The following is a 23,357-nucleotide window of genomic DNA, read 5'->3' as shown; positions in this document are numbered from 1 at the left end:
ACGTCGAAGCAACTCTGACCACAGCAGGAGAGAACTTGAACCAATGCTACCACTGCATCAGTAACACAAGGATAGGTACTAGGCAGAAGCCATCCTTCCCAGTGGAGGGAGTGTGAGCTGCTCTGCCACTAGAGAGGCTCTGGAGGCCTACTTACTTGTATAATCAAAACAACATCAGTAACTGCACTTTGAATCAAAACGACTAGAAAGAGTTCAACACTTGGTATTCGTAACTGGACTAAAGATTTAAGGTAAAGCTCTGTTGCCATGCAAGTGGAATCTCTTTCTTTAAGACTGACTTTCACATGCCAGGGAGAGAAAGATCCATGACTAGTATACTGGAATCTGGTTTTGCTACATTCTATTCACAATCCTGAAGAAATGCTATTTGAATCCAAGACCAGATGTTTGGCCCATTATTCCAGCACCTCCCTTTGACAGGACTATCTACCCTGCTACAAAGAAACACAAGATGTGGCATTGCTTAAAAAGTCCTGTATGTGAGGACTCTTTCATTTTCTTGGGGATTGGCAGTGCTAGGACTTGGTAAGTTGTTAGGAAACTTTGAAGAGCTTTCCGGCGTAAGTGCTTCAGTGAGGACAGCACCCTAGGAGCTGTCCAGAACTGGACGTGGCCATCTCTTATCTCTGTGGCAATGACTCCACCATGTGGAAAAAATGTGCAGCAGCAAAGACCATTGGTCACAGGAGCAAATGCAATGGGAGTTTTCAGTTCCAGGGCCCAGATCCTGAGGAGTCTGTCATCTGCCACCGTGGCAAGGTACAAGCCTTCTGGAGAGAAGCACACAGATCTCAGTGAGCTAATGTGGACATTACTGTCATCCATGGCAGAGTCAACCTGGGTGTGGTGGAGTGACCTCATCCTTTTGCTGGTGTAGGGGTCCCACATAATCACGTTGGTATCGTAAGAAGCTGTGACAAGCAGGGCAGAGTTGGGGGAGGACTCACAAGAGACAACACTGCTTTGATGGCCCTCTAGCTTCCGAATTAACGTGTGGGACCTCATGCTCCATAGAAAGACTGACTTCTCTTCAGCTACAGAGCACAGCATGCTGCAGTCTGGGGAGATGGAACAGCAGTAAACCCACTGCAGGTGGCCCAATAACACTTGAATCTGTTTACTGTGTTTATTCAGGTACCAGATGTGAAGAGTCTTATCCCGTGACGTGGAGACCAAAATCAAACTGCCACTGGGTGTGAAGCTCAGATCTCTCACGACATCTTGGTGGCCAGAAAGATTCAAAAGCAGGAGCCCTGTCTGCACCTCCCAGATCTTGATCTGCCCATCGTTGAGTCCCATAGCAAGAACCAGGCAAAAGACATCGGGCACTTGGGGGTGGTTGTGTGCCCAGAGCTTCTTGCTGGGTGGGGAAGGCCATGGGCTGAAGGCCACCCCCCAGACAATCTGACCACAGTCCAGCATCTTCTCTTTTGGACTGCCCTGCCCTTTCGTCTCATTTTTGCTACTTCGGTTTTTGGCTTCAAACCCTTTAGGGATGAACTGCTCCTCCAGCAGCCAGGGGATCAGTTTGACGATGCAGTGTCCTTGAGACCAAGCAAACCAGGAGCCATCTGGGGAGAAGGCGATGCTCCAGGTTTCACAGCTGGACTTCCAATCAAACTGGTGGGGGCGCCCGGGCTTGAGTTCCCAGTCAAACTGGTGGGGGCGCCCGGGCTTGAGTTCGGCCAGCAGCAGCAGTTCCTCTCCAGCCTCCATGGAGGACGCGTGGCCCCCGCGGCAGGTGATGGGTGCCTCAGCCCCCCGGGCCGTGGGCCCTCATGCCATCCCTGTGCCACCCGCCCTGGCCTGGCCGCCACCACCACCCGGAGAGGCCATCAGCTGCTTCCCGTTCGAAGTAATCTTTTTAACTTTTTTTGTTTTGTTTTTCAGACTCAAGAAAACTTTCAAGCTATTTACAGCTTTTAACAATTGAGTAAAGTATACTCCTAAGAACAAAATTTGGAGTGTATTTGTTTTCTACCTGATTTCTCCAGAATTTGGAAACTATTTGTGAGCATTCTTAACTTATAGCAATACAGTTATTTGTATAAGTGCAATAAGAATCTGTTTTCATTTATGATAGAACACAATTGGAGAAACTGGTTAGTTTACCAAGGCTTTGACTGGAATGATGTGCTTTCCTTAAGGAATCGAATTTGACTTACGGATCCAATAAAAGCCCTTTGGGAAAACTGGCCTCATACTTGTCCATACAGTCCCTGTACAGAGTTCCTGACCTGTGGTAAGTAAAGAATGTCATTTTCTGACAGGCCTAGGGCCCCCAAGTTTTATCTTGGAACTTCAAGAGGAGAGAGGATCACCCAACTCATAGGTATTTGATGGTACAAATCCATGGCTGGGCTCAACTTTAAAAAAAGTCTTATCCGAGATTCTTTCTACAGAACAAAAGTTGCATCTAAGCCAATTTAAAAGTTTATGTAAAAATAATTATTCTTGCTGCACTGTATACAAATAATTAGGATTTGTCTTTAGTAAAAATGGGAAACTGGAGAGAGAAAAATTATGTTTCCAAACCTATAGTATACTTATTAGATTCTTGTCTTGACTAATGTTTTTCAATTTTTATTATTTTCTACAGTTTGGACTGAATTCTAATTTTTCTTGGTTACAAATCTTCAAAATAATGTTTTCAATTTTTTTCCTTCTTTTCTCCCCCATTTTCCCCAATTTGGGAATCACTGAAAACTAAGCTGTGCTTTTGTAAAGCCCTGCAAACTGAAGCTAGAAAACTTAAACTTTAGAAGAAAATAACAACAACCTTATTTACACACATAAGCCACTTTCATACCTGCCTAGTGATGTATGGATTTCAGAGTAATGTGGCCTATAGCAGTTTTCCAGGATTGTTCCTTTGTTTGTTGTTGTTTTTCTCCCTTCGTCCCCTATTTTTTCTTCACAGGACATGAGACTTCACAAACTGCTAAAACCGTTTTAGCCATGAAAGATCAGAAACAACCTGAGACCAGACTCATTTTTTTCTAAAATGCTTTCTCTGAGAAATTTTATTTTTAAAAATTTATTTATTTATTTTTTGGTATGTTTCAGAAAGATGAAACATTTTTAAAAGAAAAGGGAGAAGAAATGTGAATGGAAAATAAAAACTCAGGAACCCAATTCACTATGCCACAAGGAAAAAATTAAGCTAAAATCTGAGTCATGCAAGAAACCACCCTTTCTTTTGTTCTAAGCAGACAGCTACAGATAAAAAGTTAAATATCTCCATGGGTAGCTACTCTACCTTCACTTTATCTTATATAAAGTGCTGATTTACTGAGTGCCAGATGAATACATACTTGACTATTCCCTTATCTGCTCCTTTTCTCCTGCAACACACGGATTACCACTTCCTTCTTCCTTTCCTTCCGGCCTGCTTTTCCCCTTTAAATATTGAAGCCCTCAAAATCATCTTTGAAGGAAGGCAAAGACCATTTCAGTGACTCTGTCTTAAATCTCTTCTGGGCATGTCCTTAACCATGGCAAAAAAATTTGTAAATTGATTGAAACCTGTCTCAGATACTTTTTGGTTCATAAGCAGCATTCCCACATGTTGGTAGCAATTTTCTGTCTTTGTTTGTTTGGGTTGCTATAACAAAATATCATAAACTGAGTACCTTATATAAACAACAGAAATTTATATTCACAGTTCTGGAAGCTGAGAAGTCCAAGATCAAGGTGTCGGTAGATTTGGTGTCTGGTAAGGGCCCATTTCCTGGTTCATATATGGTGCCTTCTAGCTGTGTCCTCACATGGTGGAAGGAATGAACTAGCTTTCTGGGGCCTCTTTTACAAGGGTACTAATCCCATTCATGAGGGCTGCATCCTCATGACCTAATTATCTCCAAAAGGCTCCACTTCTTAATACTATCACATTAGTGATCAGGTTTCAATATGTGAGGGGAACACAAACATTTAGACCATAACAACTGCTAAGTAAAACCAATAAAGAATAGATAAAACTGCCACTATTGGCGACAGAGCGAGACTCTGTCTCAAACAAACAAACAAACAAACAAACAAAAAAGCTGCCACTATTCACATGGAATGTAATTGTCCACTAGACTTTCAACTGACAAACGACTAGGATGAATAAGGAAGTACAGCAAGGGGGTCAGATACAAGATTGATACATAGAAATCAATAGTTTTCCTATAGACTGACAATAACCAATTAGAAAATACAATAGAAAAAAAGATTCTGACCAGCTGCAGTGGCTCGCACCAGTAATCCCAGCACTTTGGGAGGCTAAGGCGGGTGGATCATGAGGTCAGGAGACCGAGACCATCCTGACCGATGTAATGAAACCCTGTCTCTACTAAAAAAAAAAAATACAAAAATTAGCTGGGCATGGTGGCTCGTGCCTGTAATCCCAGCTACTCAGGAGGCTGAGGCAAGAGAATTGCTTGAACCTGGGAGGTGGAGGTTGCAGTGGGCCGAGATCACGCCACTGCACTTCAACCTGGCGACAGAGCGAGACTCTGTCTCAAAAAAAGAAAGAAAAAAGATCCCAATGGTTGGTTACATCAATGAAAGACTATAAAATACCTAGCATAAACTAATAAGAGCTTTATGAGGCTCATATATATAGTATATACAATATATATATACACGAAGATCAGAAAAAAAATGGAGAGGTACATTAGGTTCCTGCAAAGCAAGACTTAATATTAAAAAGGTATCAATTATTCATAAGTTAATCTACATAGTCAATGTAGTTTTGGTGGGATTTTTCAATGGAATTTTGATTCTGAAATACTTTTGGAAGAACAAGTGCCCAAGAATAACTGGGAATAATATTTTGAAAAAGAATAAGGAGGGGAGAAATTGGTTTATCATATATTAAATAAGTAAAACCATAGAAATTAAGATAGTGTGATATTGGTATAGGAAAATACCAATAGTTCAGTGGAACAGAATATTTGTGTGTGTGTGGAAGCAGAGTGGAAGGGTTGGACTGGTTAAGGAGTAGTATAGAGACAAAATTTGGGGGAAAAAGGATGGTTATTTTCTTAAGCCATTCACAAAAGTAAAGTCCATATTGATTAAGGTGCTAAAGATAAATAGTAAAATTCTAGAAGTTTTAGAAGAAAATGTAGGAAAATACATGTATATTCTTGAATTAGGGAAATACTTTTTAAACCACAAAATGTGAGAATCACAAGGAAAAGATTTACTTACATCAAATTTAAAATTATGTATAACAAAAATGACCACAAGCAAATGTAAAAGACAAACTAGGAGGAGCAAACTGCAACATATACAACATTCAAAGAAGTATTACAGATATGTAAAGAGCTGCCAAAAAATAAACATCAAGAAAGACAAGACAACCCAATGGGAAAATGGGCAAAAGATATGAACACTGTTTGCTTAATTCCAAGAAGATAATCGAGTAACCAAAAAAAATATGTTGGTATCAAGATGCTCAACCTTGGCAATAATCATAATAATTAAGAAATAAAATAATAATTTCCACCTACCAGACTGTCAAAAATTTAAAAGAATTACAGTATCTTATATGGGAAAGGGTAGGAAAAGGGTGGTCTCAATAACCCTTCTGATGGAAGCATATGTTGGGTCAGCTCTTTAGGAAGGTGATGATTAAAATGTGTAACTTTTCACTTAACAATTCCACTTTCTTGGCATGTCTTAGAGCAATACTCGGGTGTGTACACAAAGAGGAGGCAGCTTACTGTAACACTGTGGAAATGAATATCTGGGAACAATTTTACGCATCAGTTGGGGAATCTTTAAATAAATTATTGTACATCTATACTATGTACTATTATGCAACAATTACAAAGAATTTTTACCTGTATTTACTGGTAAAAAACTTCAAGGCCAATTAAGTTAAAAAGCAAGTAGAACGACAGATTCGGTGTGATACCATTCATGTAAATAACAGCAGCAAACAAAAGCGGCCACACTACTACACTTTTATACGGATATAAAAGCTTAGAAAAAGATTTGGAAAGATACACACCAACATGATAATAGTGGTGACATCTGAAACTGAGGGTAATAGTTGAAAGAAACTATTGTTTGATTTGTATCTTTTGACTTTTAAAAAATAAGACTATGTTGATGTTTTAATTACACCATTGTACCATTAAAAGCTTAGCAATGAAATGTGACTGTGGAGTATGATTTCCATTTCTATTCTACACTTACTTCACTCTCTTTTGAGCCCACTCCAATCGGGCTTTTATCCCCACAGTTACAATGAAGCTGGTCCTATCCACATAACCAATGACTTCTACATGCTAGATCTAGTAGTTAGTTCTCAGTCCTCATCTTCCTAACCTCTGAGTACCATTTGAGCCTGTTGATCATTCCTGCCTCTTTGAAATTTTATTGGTATCTAGGACACTTTCTGGTTTTTATTCTACATCACTGGATGCTTTTCCTTAGTTTCTTCCTCATGTCTCCAGTTTAACAATGGAGTCCTGCAGGGCTCAATCTCTGGGCTCTTGCCCTCATATTTTCTCAGCAGCCAGCAGTCATTAAAAATGCCAGTTGGATTATATCACTTCTCTGCACAAATTCTGCAGCAACTTCCCACCTCACTCCCAGTGAGAAAGATCTCGTCCTCAGATCTCTCTGACCTCATCCCCTAAGATTCTCCTCCTTGCTTACTCCACTGTAGCCACACTGGCCTCTTTTTCTAGAAGGAGGTACTTGCTGTTCCTTTGCCTGGAACACCTTTCCTGTGAGATTGTCCTGGCTCATTCTCTCACCTCCTGTAGGTCTTTGCTCAAACACCTCAGGTTCTCAGGAAAGATTTCCCTAGGCACCCTGTGTAAACTTGCACCCTACCTCCAACCCCCAACACTTTCCACCCCCTTCCCTGCTCTGTCTCTTATACACATCTAGATGTGTATAAGAGACAGCTCCAACCCCCAACACTTTCCACCCCCTTCCCTGCTTTACTTTTCTTCTTAGCACTTACATCATCTAATGTTTTACATATTTACTAATTTATTCTATACATTATTGCTCTCACCATCACCTCCACTTCCCACACATTAATATCACTGAGACAGGGGATTTGTTTGTTTTTTTCACTGCTGATACCCCATTACAGGCTAAACCTATGATAGGTACTTGGCAAATGGTAGGTGCTTGGCAAATGGTAGGTACTCAGTAAGCATTTGATGAATAAATGACATAAAATAAAAAATAATTAAAATAAAATGTGAATATAAAAGATGAAAGGAAATATACTGGAAAAGTTAAAATTTTAATTATTACATTGTCTACTTCTCAGTGATTTGACATTTAAAAAGTGTGCATATGTTACTTTTATAATAAAAATAAAGATATGTATCAAAAATATAATAGCAGATTATTTCTTGATGTGAACATAATTGCTACCGTTTATTGAATACTGAAAATATTTAATCTTGTTTTGATCTTCATAAGAATCCTGTGACAGTATGATTATTACCAAGAGATGAAGAAACTAAGACTCAAAGAGGGTAAGCAACTTGCCCAACATCACAAGGTTAGTATGTGTTGGGGCTGGGATTAAAATCTGGCTCTACTGGCCTTCTACACCTCTAATACTTCCAATATGCAATCCCTCCTCCCAGGAAAAGCTAAGAAGTCAAACTACTCACTTGATTGCACTTTATCCAACAAATCTTGGAGCCAGCTTTCTTCTGTTTGTACTGATATTGGAATTCCTGGAGACAAATTATGATGAATATTTCTGAAATTTTGACAAAAATGTTAGTTTTCAGTATACCTCTATAGTTGTTAGCAGGTCTTCTAAATATAGAACATTTAATAATCCATTAATTAATGCACATAGAAAGTACTGATTTTGTTTTATTTGAAATATTTTCTTCTATTCTTATCTCTTCAGTAAAGTTAACTCAGTGTGTTTGCATCAAATCTTTTTTGGGGGATGAGCTGGGAGGATAGCTTGAGCCCAGGAGTTCAAGACCAGCCTGGGCAGCATGGTGAGACCATGTCTCTACAAAAAATAAAAAAATTAGCCAGGTGTTGTGTTCCGTGCCTGTAGCCACAACTACTTGGGAGGCTGAGGCAGGAGGATGGCTTGACTCCAGGAGGTGGAGGCTGCAGTGAGCCATGATTGCACTACCTCACTCCAGCTCGGGAGACAGAGCAAGGCTCTGTCTCAAAAACAAACAAACAAATAAACCACGACCATACACTGAAGTGTCCTTGTCCTAACTCTAGTAATAGTAGGATTACCCAACTTGACTCCTCCCTGCCCAGACACTCCACAGGAAGTGACTCTAATAAGCCCCACCCACCTGTACAGGGATCATAGCAGACTCTCCCATGCAAGCTCTGTCAGAAAACAGAACTACTAAGCTAGGGAAGGATTCCATTCTAGCTATTTATCAGTCATTCATTTAAAAATATAAATGGGCAACAAAGGATTACCACTTAAGAAAAATCAGTAGCATTGAAGAGAAAAGGCAAGAGAAATAAACAGAACAACTGACTTTGAAAGAAAAAATAATACAAAGAACAAAGGAGAACTTTAATATATTAGAACAGTGCCCTCAAAGAGATAAAAACAAAAAACCACAAAAAACAAACCAAATGATTTTGAACAGCAACAATCAGAGAACAAGTACTGGTTCTTGGAAACGACAAATATGAATCCTGCAATAAAAAAATTCTGTACAAGGGCTGCATAATAGCAGGTAAACAAACATCAAAAATCCTGAAGATACTGAAAATACAAAGGAAATGTTGTTAAAGATGGAGACTCTATCGAAGAGGTTCAACAGCATCTAGGAGGAGTTCTGAAGAAAAGAAGAAAAAGGGAGGAAGTAATTATATACCAGAATGGTCTGAGGATAAGACTGGTGAGGCAGTATGGGCTACTAGGAGGCAATGAAGCAATGTCTTTAGAACTCTGAGGGAAAAATGGTTTTAAATCTCTTGTTTTTGGCAGGTTGGTTTTCTTTTGTTTTGTTTTTTTAACAAATCAAGTATGAGGGCAAAATGAAGAGATTTCAAGGCAGGCAAGAACTCAGAAATTTGACTATCCATGAGACCTACACAAAAAATTCACCCGAGGAGTTTCTCCAGCAAAAGGAAAAGGAACAAAAGAAAGAAGACAATATGGGAACCAACAAAGTGTGACTGGTGAGCCAACCCAGAAAAACGGATAGATAGAACAACGGAGAGTCAAAAACGTTTGTTATTTATTTATTTTTTGAGATGAAGTCTCACTCTGTTGCCCAAGCTGGAGTGCAATGGTGCGATCTTGGCTCACTGCAACTTCCACCTCCCGGGTTCAAGCGATTCTCCTGCCTCAGCCTCCCAAGTAGCTGGGACTACAGGCATGTGCCACCATGCCAGGCGAATTTTTGTATTTTTAGTAGAGACGGGGTTTCACTATGTTGGCCAGGCTGGTCTTGAACTCCTGACCTCGTGATCTGCCCTCCTCAGCCTCCCAAAGTGCTGGGATTACAGGAGTGAGCCACTGCGTCCGGCAAAAAGTTTACTTTTTAAGAGACAAGTTTTACAGACATAAGATTATATTTTCTTGTCCATAGATTCAATCATATTACTGGTTTGTTAACATGGAAGTGTGAGTATTGTTTATTGGTTTTCAATTTTTAGAAACAACTCCAGAGCACTTTAATTATAATTAACAAGCCCCATAATATACGCATAATAAAGCTTGGGAAAGTAATATAACTTTATGTAAATATATATTGCATTTTAATCACATCATATAGTTTGTTGTTAATAGGGAAAAAAGAGGAGAGAAGAGAGATGGAAGGAGGAAGTGCATTAACATGTTAATTTTTCATAATAGTCAATAGATACTAAAACTGATAAATCAAGAAGTAGAGGTTTAAATACCTCAAAGTCCTAAATGTTAGAAAAACTAAAAATAATATAACTACCAAAGTGGAGAGGTGGGAATTCAATACATAAGAAATTGATAAACCAAGAAATGAAAACGTTATTTTAAATAATAATGGAAATAAAACTGAAGGTGAATGGGAGTAGGAGGAAAGAAGGGCATGGAGACTGTCACTTTTTCACCTTTGTATAGTCTGATTTTTTTTAACCATGTGCGTACCTTATCTCTACTACAAATTTAATTAAAAGGATAACTAAGAACATCTAAGTGAGACAGAACAATTCTCCTTAAACTTAAGAATTTAAAAGTTGCTTACAAAAGCAAAGTTAGGGTAACTAGTAATTCAAGATCACTGACTCAGGTTTGGTGTGAGATTTCAGGGTGTATTTACAAAGATGTTCCAGAAGGCATTTCTCTGGTATCTTCTTCTTATAGTTAAAGTGCCTGAAGGCTAATAGCAATAACAAGAAAAAGAAGAGACGGAAGGAAAAAGGAAAGGCCATTAGTTCCACTCTCTTCCACAAAAGGTGTCCCTGGTCACTCTTGCATTTAGCCAATTAAAGCCTATATTCTAAATTCTCAAGCACTTACAATTGTACCCATGACATATAGTTATTCTTTCATGTTACACTGATAAGTGGACATGTAATCTCTAGAGCTAGGTAATAAGCTGGGGATAAGTGGGAACCTTTATCTCTTCCAAAGTGTCTACCAGTGTATATTAAAAAAAAAAAAACTTTTAAAAATAAATAAGTCATAAATGCCCTGGATTATTTTACTCTACTTCCTAACATGTTTATTCAAAAGGTAAACATTATTGGGTTCAAAAAATGTGAAATTTGAAAACATTTTCTTACCTATCTATACTCATTTCGGACATGTCTTTCCTAAATGTCTGAAATATTTTAGGGAAACCTGTTGAATGAAACATTTAAAAATCAGCTACTCCCTCTAAATCAAAAGGGCAATTCTGCCCCCTCCCAGGAACACATGGCAAGGTCTGGAGACATTTTTGATCACCGCAAGGGTGTGTGCTCCTAGCACAGACAAGGGTAGAGGACAGGCATGCTGCTAAACATCCTATAATTCACAGGACAGTCCCCAACCCTCCCCAACAAAGAATTATCCAGACCAAAATGTCAATACTAGAGCTTGAGAAACCTACTCTAAAAGACTTCTCTGCTTCTTTTTTCAAGAAAGTGACTGGAGTGGCTTCAGTACAGGATGTTAAACACAATAGAGAGTTTTTTTTTTTTTTTTTTTTTTTTGCAGGACTGTTTTAGTAGTACAGCACCCTTGAGGCACTTCTCTGGAAATAATATGAGTGTGTTTGTGTGTGTGAGAGACAGAGAGAGAGACAGAGAGAGAAAGAGAGGGGGAGAGGGAGGGAAGGAAGAGGGAGGGGGAGAGGAGGGAGAAGGGATAGGGGAAGAGAGAGAGAGAGACAGAGACAGAGACAGAGAGAGACAGAGAGAGAGAGATGTAACGGTGTGAATGCACGCAAAAATGTTATAAAAATGAGCACTCCCATCAGCCTGGGCAACATAGTGAGACGCCAAATTAGCTGGGCGTGGTGGCGTGTGCCTGTAGTTCCAGCTACTCAGGAGGCTGCGATGGGAGGCTTGAGCCCAGGAGGTCGAGGCTGCAGCCACTGCACTCCAGCGTGGGCGACAGAGCGAGACTCTTGTCTCAAAATAAAAAAACACTCCATACAGCAACGCCCAAGTTCAACTTTTATAGTGTTTCGCCTATATCCTAAATCGTGCATCATCACAACAGCTCAGCCAAGGGTTCAGTGCCTCTGACAAGGACGTGAGAGAGATTAGGTGTATGGAACGTTTAGAAATCAGGCACGACGCGCAGGTCGACGAAGGCACGGGAGTGGGTGGACCAGGTGTCCCCTGGGGACCAGAAAGCCCTCGAAGAAGGGGTGGGTCGGGGGCGGTACTTTTATGCGAGGAGGCACTGGAGGGTGGGCTGGCGCTCGGCATTTCGGTGCTGGTCGCGCTCTGGCTGGGCACGCTCGTAGAGCTCAGGCTAGGGCTGACGATGCTGGCTAAGCGGGGGCGCACGTCTGGGAAGTCGTAGTCGTAGTCACCGATGTCCATGAACTTCCAGAGGTACTCATCGCTGAACTTCTCAGGGGCCTCCAACTCCTGCTCTTCCCCCACAAACTCCTCCTCCACCTCCTCTTCCTCTTCCTCCACCTCTTCCTCCTCCTCCTCCTCCATCTCTTCCTCCTCCTCCTCTAACTCCTCAGACTCCTTCTGGTTCTTCTTCCCCGGATGTCCGAAGCTGCTAGGCGAGCGCAAATGGGCCATGGCTGGCGGGAGGCGGGATTACAGCCAGCTCAGTGGCCGCGGCCCCTGTCGGCTCTGGCGGGCGCGCGCCTTTGTTGTGCGTTGATCTCCCCTGGCAACTGCCTGCCCTGCGCCACCGAGCCTCCCGGATTTAAAGCGGCAGGACCCGATTAGCCGGGTAGAATGTGGGTGCCGGCGGCCGGCAGGGGTCACCGCAAGCTTCTTTCTATCCCTGCTCTCCAGCGTCCGGCGTCTCTGAAACCCCTGGCAGCCTGCGGAGAAACGATCTTTTCTTCGTCTCTCAGCTTATTTGGAGCTTTTTTTTTTTTTGAACGGGTGGAGGAAGTGGCTTCTAGCGACGGACACACACAGTGCCATTTGATATTGCGAATGCTGGAGTCTGGTTATTGAGTAGACAGATGCTTGCTGGAGCTTCCAGTGAAACTTTATTTACAAAATCAGGCGCCAGTCCTTGGGCCCTCTTTTGCGGATATTTTAAAAATTACCTTAAATATTAATAAGCGTATTAAAATTGCCTTAAATGTTAGTTGTCTTAAATATTGTTAGATTAATATTAATTAATCTTGATTAGCGAGATTTTTAGCGTCCCATAAATTTTGCTCGTTGCTGTAATCAGGGTCTTGCTTGGCCCATCTATCCATCCTGGAGTAGAAAATCCTGAAGCATCTGGCCACCTCGATACTACCTGTGTCCTTCTGGGACTTTGTATTTACTTAAATTTTTATTTTTATATATATATATATTATTTTTGAGAGACAGGGTGTCACTCTGTCACCCAGGCTGGAGTGCAGTGGCGGCATCGTGGCTCACTGCAGCCCTGAACTCTTGGGCTCCAGTGATCCTTCCACCTGGGTCTCCCAAGTGGCTAGGACAACAATGTGTGCCACCACGCCTGACCAATTTTATACATTATATTATATTATATTTATTTTGAGACGGAGTCTCGCTCTGTCGCCCAGGCTGGAGTGCAGTGGCACGATCGCAGCTCACTGCAACCTCAGCCTCCCGGGTTCAAGCAATTCTCCTGCCTCAGCCTCCCGAGTAGCTGGGACTACAGACACATACCACCACACCCAGCTAATTTTTTGCATTTTCAGTAGAAATGGGGTTTCACCGTGTTAGCCAGGATGGTCTCGATCTCCTGACCTCGTAATCCGCCTGCCTCAGCCTCCCAAAGTGCTGGGATTACAGGCATGAGCCACTGCACCTGGCCTATATTATATTTATTTTGAGACAGGGTCTTACCCTGTCGCCCAGGCTGGAGTGCAGTGGTGCTATCTCAGCTCCCCGCAACCTCTGCCTTCCGTCTTAAGCTGATACTCCAGCCTCAGCCTCCCGAGTATCTGGGACTACTTTTTGTAGAGATGGCGTCCTGCTATGTTGCCCAGGCTGGTCTCAAATTCCTGGTCTCAAGTCCGGGGCTCAAGAGATCCTCCCAACTCGGCATCCCAAAGTTCTTAGGATTACAGACGTGAGCTACTGTGCCTGGCTAGGGAATATTTTTGAAAGACGAGATCTTTCAGGCTAAAGGAGCAGGCAGCACAGATGAGAGGGTACATTTGAGTTGCTTTAAAAGGAAGGGCAAAATGTGGTGACTAGAGAGGAAAGTGAAAAGCTTTCCAGCAGGCTCAGGGCAGGAAAGGAGGGCCAGAACAGGGAATTATGTATACAGATATTGAGGTACAAATAAGATAAGTGGAATTTAAAAAAGAAAGTAAGAAAAAGCACAATTCTTTTCTGGGCAGTAGTAGCAGTTTGATGCTGGAAGCTGTCTTAGAAGCTATGAAATTCAACCAGGGTCCTCAGAGAGCAGACTGGAAGTCAGGATGTGGGGATGTGACATGGGGCTGGCAGACAGCAAGGGTGACAGTGCTTGTGCTTACTCTGAAGTGCCTGCTCTAGCTCAGTTCTGTGACTGCCCTGGCATTTTCTCAATTGTGTGGTGAATTAATTTGTTTAAGTACTCCTTGTTTAGACCCTCTATTTAAGGCCTTTTTTGAACATTTTATGGAATCTCGTTCCCTTGGATCTACTTACTATGCAAAGAACAGTGTCTTATTTTCCCACGAGTTGATGCCACTCTCTTATTTTGGCTGTTCAGAGATAATATGATGCTGGGTCAGTTTACATTTTCCCCTTCCCCGTTCCTGGTGTCTAGCTTGACTCATGAATTTGAGATTTGAGAACCAGGCACCTGCCCTGACTAACTGTGACTTTGGGGTTATTGAGCCTCAGTTTCTTGGTGTGTAGAATGGAAATATCAGTACATTTCCACTTAATTCGTGGCGCTATTTTGAGATAAAATTTAATTATCGTTTATTTTCTTCATTTTTTTTTTTCCTGAGATGGCATCTCAATGTGTTGCCTAGGCTGGTCTTGAACTCCTGGGCTCAAGCAATCCTCCCACCTCGGCCTCCCAAAGTGCTGGGATTACAGCTGGCTGGCCTATTTTCTTTTTGAGGATTGATTTTGTATTTTATTTTATTTTTTTAGGACCACATATCTCCGTTTAGAAAATGTTAGCTTCTAATGTAGTGAATGCTTCAGAGGTATATTAGTTCGGTTTCACACTGCTATAAGGAATTGCCTGAGGCTGAATAATTTATAAAATAAACAGGTTTAATTGACTCACAGTGCCCCATAACTGTGGAGGCCTCAGGAAACTTACAATCATGGCGGAAGGTGAAGGGGAAGCAAGGCACATCTTACTTGGTGGCAGGAGAGAGAGAGAGATTGTAGGGGAAACTGCCACTTTTTTTTTTTTCTTTTTTTGAGACAGAGTCTCACTCTGTTGCCCAGGCTGGAGTGCAGTGGCACAATCTTGGCTCACTGCCAGCTTGGCCTTCTGGGTTCAGGTCATTCTCCTGCCTCAGCCTCCCGAGTAGCTGGGACTACAGGAGCCCGCCACCACGCCCGGCTAATTTTTTGTCTATTTAGTAGAAACGGGGTTTCACCATGTTAGTCAGGATGGTCTCGATCTCCTGCTCTCAGGTAATCCACCGCCTTGGCCTCTCCAAGTGCTGGGATTACAGGTGTGAGCCACCGTGCCTGACCAGAAACTGCCACTTTTAAACCATCAGATCTCATTGAGAACTCCCTCACTATCACGAGACCGCATGAGGGAAACCACTCCTATGATCTGATCACTTCCCACCAGGTCCTGCCCTCAACACGTGGGGATTACAATTCAAAATGAGATTTTGGTTGGGATACAGAGCCAAACCATATCAAGAGGTAATGGATTTTTAAAGAATTTCCTATCTCAAGTATATAATATTATGTAATTGTGTTATATATATATAGTATTGTATATTGTCATCATTTGATATTTTGTTTGCCTTTCTTTAATTTTGTTTTTAATTGGCACATCATGATTATACATATTCATGGGATACAGTGTGATGTTTCAATACGTGGTACATTGTGTGAAAATCAAATCAGAATATTTAGCATATCCATCACCTCTTATATTTATCATTTGTATTAGTTCCTTCACACTCTGCTAATAAAGACATACTTGAGGCTGGGTAACTTATAAAGGAAAAAGGTTTAATTTACTCACAGTTCAGCATGGCTGGAGAGGCCTCAGGAAACTTAAAATTATGGCAGAAGGGAAAGCAAACACATCCTTCTTCACATGATGGCAGGAAGGAGAAGTGCTGTGCAAAAGTGGGGAAAGCCCCTTATAAAACCATCAGATCTCGTGAGAACTCACTCACTATCATAAGAACAGCAGCATGGTGGTAATTGCCCCCATGAGTCAATTACCTCCCACAGGGTTCCTCCCACGACGCATGGGGATTATGGGAACTACAATTCAAGATGACATTTGGGTGAGGACACAGCCAAACTATATAATCATTTCTTTGTGATGAGAACATTCAATATTCTCTCTTCTAGCTATTTTAAAATATGTAATATTGTTAACCATAGTCACTCTACTGTGCAGTAGAACTCCAGACCTTATTCCTCCTATCTAACTGTAACTTTGTACTTGTTGACCAACCTCTCTTTATTTTCTCTCTGTCCTACCCTCCCCAGCATCTGGTAACCACTGTCCTACTAAGTACTTCTGTGAGATCAACTTCTTTGGTTTCCACATATGATCAAGATCATGAAGTATTTGTCTTTCTATGCCTGGCTTATTTCACTTCACATAATGTCCTCTAGATTCATCCATGTTGTTGTGTATGACAGGATTTAATTCTTTTTTATGGCTGAATAGTATTCCATTGTATCTATATACCCCCTTTTTTTTTTTCTGAGACAGATTCTTGCTCTATTGTCTAGGCTAGAGTGCAGCAGTGCAATCATGGCCCACTGCAGCCTCAAATTCCTGGATTCAAGTGATCCTTCCACCTCAGCCTCCCCAGTAGCTAAGACTACAGGTGTGTGCCATCATGCCTGGCTAATTTTTAAATTTTCTGTAGAGACAGAGTCTTACTATTTTGCACAGGCTGGTCTTGAACTCCTGGTCTCAAGTGAGTCTCCCACCTTGGCCTCCCAAAGTTCTGGCAGTATAAGTGTGAGCCACCATACTCTGGCAGATTATTATCATTATTATTATTATTTAGCTTTTGAGTTCCTCATATATTCTGATATGAACCCCTTGTCAGATGTATGATTTGCAAATATTTTCTCCTGTTCTGCAACTTGTCTCTTCACTCCGTTGATTGTTTCCTTTGATGTGCAGAAGCTTTTTAGTTTGAAATAATTCTATTTGTCTATTTTTCTTTTTGTTGCTTGTGCTTTTGGGGTCTTATCAAAAAAATCCTTGCTCAGAACAATGTCATGAAGCATTTCGCCTATGTTTTCTTCTACTAGTTTTATTGTTTCAGGTCTTACACTTAAGTCTTTAATCCATTTTGATTTGATTTTTGTATATGGTAAAATATATGGGTCTAGCTTTATTCTTCTGCATGTGGATATCCAATTTCCATCACCATGTATTGAAGAGACTGTCTTTTCTCCATTGTGCTTTCTTGGAACCTTTGTCGAAAATCAGTTGGCTCTAAGTATGTGAATTTATTTTTGTGTTCTTCATTCTGTCCCATTGGTCTGTGTGTCTGGTTTTTTGTCAGTATCATGTTGTTTTAGTTACTACAGCTTTGTAGTATATTTTGAAGTCAGGTAGTGTGATGCCTCCAGTTTTGTTCCTTTTGTTTCCTTTTCTGTTTTCCATTTTCTCTCAAAGACTGCCATGAATACCACCACTTTGAGAAAGGTTGGAAAGTGAATTTTTGTCCAGCTTAAACTTCTTATTTGCATATAGAATATTTTGAATGGGCTATAGATAGCTCCCTAGCACATCCGTGAAGAAAGTACAGTATCTCTTCAGAATACCTTAATTAAGCATTGTTCTGATTCATGGTAGAAGAACAACTTGAAAGAACTGTAGCTTTGATGATGGCTAATTAAGAATGTTCCTAAAGCTGGGCGCGATGGCTCATACCTGTAATCCTAGCACTTTGGGAGGCCAAGGTGGGAGGATTGCTTGAGCCCAGGGGTTGAGGCTGCAGTGAGCTGTAATTGCACCCCTGCACTCCAGCCTGGGCAACAGAAAAAAAAAGAAGTGCCTGGTTGCATTAGCTATGAGGGGCATCTTTCTAAACATCACATTCTCTTCTCCTGACAAGCTCTTTTCAGAAGATGATTTCTGAATGCCCATTTCTGCCTCTTAATTAGCAGTGGCATCCACTTTATCCTTGCTCTTAATATTTTGTTATTGTTGTTACTATTCATGTTGTCTTGTTTCCTTAAATACCTGGTTATTTTTTATCCTATGCCAGATGTTATTTGAAAAAAAAAAATGGTGGACAAATTTGAGGTTCAGGATTAAGTTCCTCTGGAAGGAATTATATTCGCTTTAGGAAGGCACCTAGGAGGCCTCATAATTCAGGATCATCTTAATCCAATTTCAGTGATTACAATGATTCAAAACTAGATTGTGTCCCTGCAAGGATGTTCTATTTCTACTTCACCCTTATGCTTAAAATGTGCTTAAAATGCAGCCCTTCAGGCCCCAGTCTCAGGTGGGGAGTTACCAGCACCTCTCTTCTACCCTTGGTTGGCTTTGACTCTCATTTTTCCATTTTCTTAGCCAGTCAAGACCATTATAAATCTTACTCAGACTCTCAGTTACCTGTTCTAGAATTGGCAAATGCTTCAGGGGAAAAGCAAGCCCAAAGACACCTCTCCAGATTCTCCTCTTCTTCATTATCTTAGCCTAGTTATTTTAAAGTGCCTTGCTAGTTCTTCTGTGCCTTTATGAGTTTTCAACAAATACATTTGTCTGGCTTTTGTAGATGTCCTCAGTGGGAAAATTACATAGCTCATCATTACCGGAATAGAAGTACTTTATGGAAAGTGGCAACTGTCTTTGGTGGGGAAATATATAAAAGGTGATACTGTGGTCTGAATGTGCTCCAGAGTTCATGTGTTGAAACTTAATCATCAGTGTGAGAGTATTAAGAGGTGGAGGCCTTTAGGGAGTGAGTCAGCCATGAGGGCAGAGCCCTCATGAATGGGATTAATTACCTTACAAAAGGGCTTGAGAGAACTTGCATCTCTTTTATACATCCTCCATGTAAGGACACAGTGTTTGTCACTCCTGGACACAGCAACAAGGCACCATCTTGGTAGCCGAGAGACCAGGCCCTCATCAGGCACTAAACCTGGTGGCACCTTGGTCTTGGACTTCCCAGTCCTCAGAACTGTGAAAAGTTTCTGTTGTTTATAAATTACCCAGCCTGAGGTATTTTGTTTTCGAAGTACAAATGGACTAAGATAGGTAGGTTTATGGGAATGAAATCTCAACCTTAGGAAAGGATATGGGGTTGAAGTTCTAGGAAGGAAGCTTCGTCTTCTAAAGAAGATATAGGGTAGGTTGTGTAACAAAGAAAAATATGTTAGTTCCAACAAGATTGCAGTGCATTGATTTCTCTCCCATAGTAGTCCAGAAGAAGATAGTTTAGGTTATTGGGGCAGCTCTGATCTACAAGCATCCAGGGACTTAGGTTTCATCTATCTTGTTGCACCACCATCCCCTAAGATGAGGTCCTCACCCTCACACTAGATACCATATCAATATTCCGGTTCGGAAGGAAAGAGGAAGAAGAAGGCAGCCAGATTTTTGCTTGCTTGCTTGTTTATTTTAAAGAATATAATCTGGAAGTTGAATGCATCACTTCCATCCACACATTATTGGTCCAAACCAATTATTTGCACAGCCATAGCTAGAGGCCAGAGAGGATTGGACGCATCATTTCCTGCTGGGAAACTGTATGACTTGCTAAAAGTTGTGACAGCATGTAGAGATGGCCAGTGATTGTAATGTAGGAAGAAGAGTAGCATAGACCCTGGGGAAAAATTAGCAGTTTCCATCATGGACCCTGGTTAAGAGAGGTAGAGAATTACATCTAATTCCCACAGTGAGCTAATGGGACAAGCCCAGCCAGGAGAGATACCAATATGGCTTCATACATGAGGAGGGACACCTGATACTTCTGTGTCTTAAGGGAGGAGGAATTCAAGTGGTGGCTGTCAAACTAGAGCATACATCAGAATTATGTGGAAGGCTTATTAAAATATAGATTGCTGGCTAGGCATGGTGGCTCATGCCTGTAATCCCAGCACTTTGGGAGGCTGAGGCAGGTGGATTGCCTGAGCTCAGAGTTTGCGATCAACCTGGGCAACACGGTGAAACCCCGTATCTACTAAAATTAAAAAAAGAAATGAGCTGAGTGTGGCAGCGTGCACTTGTAGTTCTAGCTACTTGGAAGGCTGAGGCAGAAGAATTACTTTAACTTGGGAGGCGGAGGTTGCACTGAGCTGAGATTGCGCCACTGCATTCCAGCCTAGGCGACAGAGCGAGACTCCATCACACCCCCCGCCCACCCCCCTACACACACAAAACGATTGCTGGCAAGATGGCTGAATAGGAACAATTCCAGTCTGCAGCTCCAAGGGAGATCGATGCAGAAGGTGGGTGATTTCTGCATTTCCAACTGAGGTATCTAGTTCATCTCATTGGGACTGGTTAGACAATGGGTGCAGCCCACAGAGGGCGAGCTGAAGCAGGGTGGGGTGTTGCCTCACCTGAGAAGTATAAGGGATTGGGAAACTCCCTTCCCTAGCCAAGGGAAGCCGTGAGGGACTGTGCCGTGAGGAATGGTGCACTCTGGCCTAGATACTACGCTTTTCCCATGATCTTCGCAACCCGCACAGCAGGAGATTCCCTCTGGTGCCTAGGCCATCAGGGCCCTGGGTTTCAAGCATAAAACTAGGTGGTCATTGGGGTAGACACTGAGCTAGCTGCAGGAGTTTTTTTTTCATACCCCAGTGGCACCTGGAATGCCAGCAAGAGAGAACCATTCACTCCCCTGGAAAGGGGGCTGAAGCCAGGGAGCCAAGTGGACTAGCTCAGCAGAACCCACCCCCACAGAGCCCAGCAAGGTAAGATCCACTGGCTTGAAATTCTTGCTGCCAGCACAACAATCTGAAGTCAACCTGGGATGCTCGAGCTTGGTGGGGGGAAGGGCGTCCACCATTACTGAGGCTTGAGTAGGTAGTTTTCCCCTCACAGTGTAAACAAAGCCACCAGGAAGTTTGGACTGGGTGGAACCCACCACAGCTCTGCAAATCCGCGCTGTAGCCAGACTGCCTCTCTAGATTCCTGCTCTCTGGGCAGGGCATCCCTGAAAAAAAGGCAGCAGCCCCAGTCAGGGGCTTATAGATAAAATCCCCATCTCCCTGGGACAGAACAACTGGGGGAAGGGGCAGCTGTGGGTGCAGCTTCAGTGACTTAAACGTTCCAGCCTGCCGACTCTGAAGAGAGCAGCTGATCTTCCAGCACAGTGTTCGAGCTCTGCTAAGGGTCAGACTGCCTTCTCAAGTGGTTCCTTGACCCCTGTGTCTCCTGACTGGGAGACACCTCCCATCAGGGGCCGACAGACACCTCATACAAGAGAGCTCCGGCTGGCATCTGGCAGGTGCCCCTCTGGGATGAAGCTTCCAGAGAAAGGAATAGGCAGCAGTCTTTGCTGTTCTACAGCCTCCGCTGGTGATACCAAGGCAAACAGGGTCTGGAGTGGATCTCCAGCAAACTCCAGCAGACCTGCAGCAGAGGGGCCTGACTGTTAGAAGGAAAACTAACAAACAGAAAGGAATAACATCAACATCAACAAAAAGGATGTCCACTCAGTGACCCCATCCAAAGGTCACCAACATCAAAGACCAAAGGTTGATAAATCCATGAAGATGCGGAGAAACCAGTGCAAAAAGGCTGAAAATTCCAAAACCCAGAATGCCTCTTCTCCTCCAAGGGATCACGACTCCTCGCCAGCATGGGAACAAAACTGGACGGAGAATGAGTTTGATGAACTGACAGAAGTAAGCTTCAGAAGGTGGGTAATAACAAACTCCTCCGAGCTAAAGGAGCATGTTCTAACCCAATGCAAGGAAGCTAAGACCCTTGAAAAAAGGTTAGAGGAATTGCTAACTAGAATAACCAGTTTAGAGAAGAACATAAATGACCTGATGGAGCTGAAAAACACAGCACGAGAACTTCATGAAACCTACATAAGTATCAACAGCCAAATTGATCAAACGGAAGAAAGGATATCAGAGATTGAAGATCAACTTAGTGAAATCAAGTGAGGAAACAAGATTGGAGAAAAAAGAATGAAAAGGAATATGGGACTATGAAATCCAAGAATTATGGGACTGTGTGAAAAGACCAAATCTACATTGATTGGTGTACCTGAAAGTGACGGGGAGAATGGAACCAAGTTGGAAAATACTCTTCAGAATATTATCCAGGAGAACTTCCCCAACCTAGCAAGACGGCCAACATTCAAATTCAGGAAATACAGAGAACACCACAAAGATGCTCCTCGAGAAGAGCAACTGCAAGACACATAATCGTCAGATTCACCAAGGTTGAAATGAAGGAAAAAATGTTAAGGGTAGCCAGAAGGAAAGGTCAGGTTACCCACAAAGGGAAGCCCATAAGACTAACAGCAGATCTCTGCAGAAATCCTACAAGCCAGAAGAGCGGGGGCCAATATTCGACATGCTTAAAGAAAAGAATTCTTAAAGAAAAGAATTTTCAACCCAGAATTTCACATCCAGCCAAACTAAACTTCATAAGTGAAGGAGAAATAAAATCCTTTACAGACAAGCAAATGCTGATTTTGTCACAACCAGGCCTGCCTTACAAGAGCTCCTGAAGGAAGCACTAAACATGGAAGGAACACCCAGTACCAGCCACTGCAAAAACATACCAAGTAAAGACCATCAACACTATGAAGAAACTGCATCAACTAACGGCAAAATAACCAGCTAGCATCATAATGACAGGATCAAATTCACACATAACATATTAACTTAAATATAAATGGGCTAAATGCCGCAATTAAAAGACACAGACTGGCAAATTGGATAAAGAGTCAAGACCCATCAGTGTGCTGCATTGAGGAGACCCATCTCATGTGCAAAGATACACATAGACTCAAAATAAAGGGATGGAGGAATATTTGCCAAGCACATGGAAAGCAAAAAAAAAGCAAGGGTTGCAATCCTAGTCTCAGATAAAACACTCTTTAAACCCACAAAGATCAAAAGAGACAAGGACATTAAATAATGGTAAAGGGATCAATGCAACAAGAAGAGCTAACTATCCCAAATATATATGCAGCCAATACAGGAGCACCCAGATTCATAAAGCAAGTTCTTAGAGACCTACAAAGAGACTTAGACTCCCACACAATAATAATGGGAGACTTTAACACCCCACTGTCAATATTAGATCAACGAGACAGAAAATTAACAAGGATATTCAAGACTTGAACACAGCTCTGGACTAAATGGACCTAAGAGACATCTACAGAACTCACCACTCCAAATCAACAGAATATACATTCTTCTCAGTACCACATCACACTTATTCTAAAATTGACCACATAATTGGAAGTAAAACACTCCTTAGCAAATGTAAAAGAATAGAAATCGTAACAAACAGTCTCTCAGACCACAGTGCAATAAAATTAGAACTCAGGATTAAGAAACTCACTAAAAATTGCACAACTACATGAAAACTGAACAACCTGCTCCTGAATGACTACTGGGTAAATAATGAA

At 41.9% G+C, this 23,357-nt stretch overlaps 1 protein-coding gene, 1 long non-coding RNA gene and 1 pseudogene across 3 annotated transcripts in view; 1 reads left to right on the top strand and 2 right to left on the bottom strand.

Annotated features, from left to right (window-relative positions):
* Window positions 1-12,290, bottom strand: part of ERICH6 (glutamate-rich 6) — a 45,796-nt gene extending 33,506 nt beyond the window's left edge. The window contains exons 1-3 of the mRNA XM_011972760.1: window positions 11,847-12,290; window positions 10,756-10,813; window positions 7,659-7,750 (exon numbers count right to left, since the gene is read on the bottom strand). Of these exons, the coding sequence (XP_011828150.1) occupies window positions 7,659-7,750; window positions 10,756-10,813; window positions 11,847-12,219 (523 nt within the window). The 5' untranslated portion in view covers window positions 12,220-12,290. The remainder of the gene's footprint in view (window positions 1-7,658; window positions 7,751-10,755; window positions 10,814-11,846) is intronic.
* LOC105534123 lies at window positions 481-1,737 on the bottom strand (annotated as a pseudogene). The gene has a single exon (XR_001005217.1). The product of XR_001005217.1 is annotated as a WD repeat and SOCS box-containing protein 2 pseudogene (transcript).
* A 5-nt stretch (window positions 12,291-12,295) lies between the features above and the next one.
* Window positions 12,296-23,357, top strand: part of LOC105534093 — a 20,618-nt gene continuing 9,556 nt past the window's right edge. The window contains exons 1-3 of the long non-coding RNA XR_001005210.1: window positions 12,296-12,383; window positions 15,211-15,453; window positions 16,261-16,338. This is a non-coding gene — a long non-coding RNA (uncharacterized LOC105534093). The remainder of the gene's footprint in view (window positions 12,384-15,210; window positions 15,454-16,260; window positions 16,339-23,357) is intronic.

This window comes from Mandrillus leucophaeus, unplaced genomic scaffold (assembly GCF_000951045.1).
Source record: "Mandrillus leucophaeus isolate KB7577 unplaced genomic scaffold, Mleu.le_1.0 Scaffold130, whole genome shotgun sequence".
Taxonomy (NCBI): Eukaryota; Metazoa; Chordata; class Mammalia; order Primates; family Cercopithecidae; genus Mandrillus; species Mandrillus leucophaeus.
This window is presented reverse-complemented; position numbering and strand designations above follow the sequence as displayed.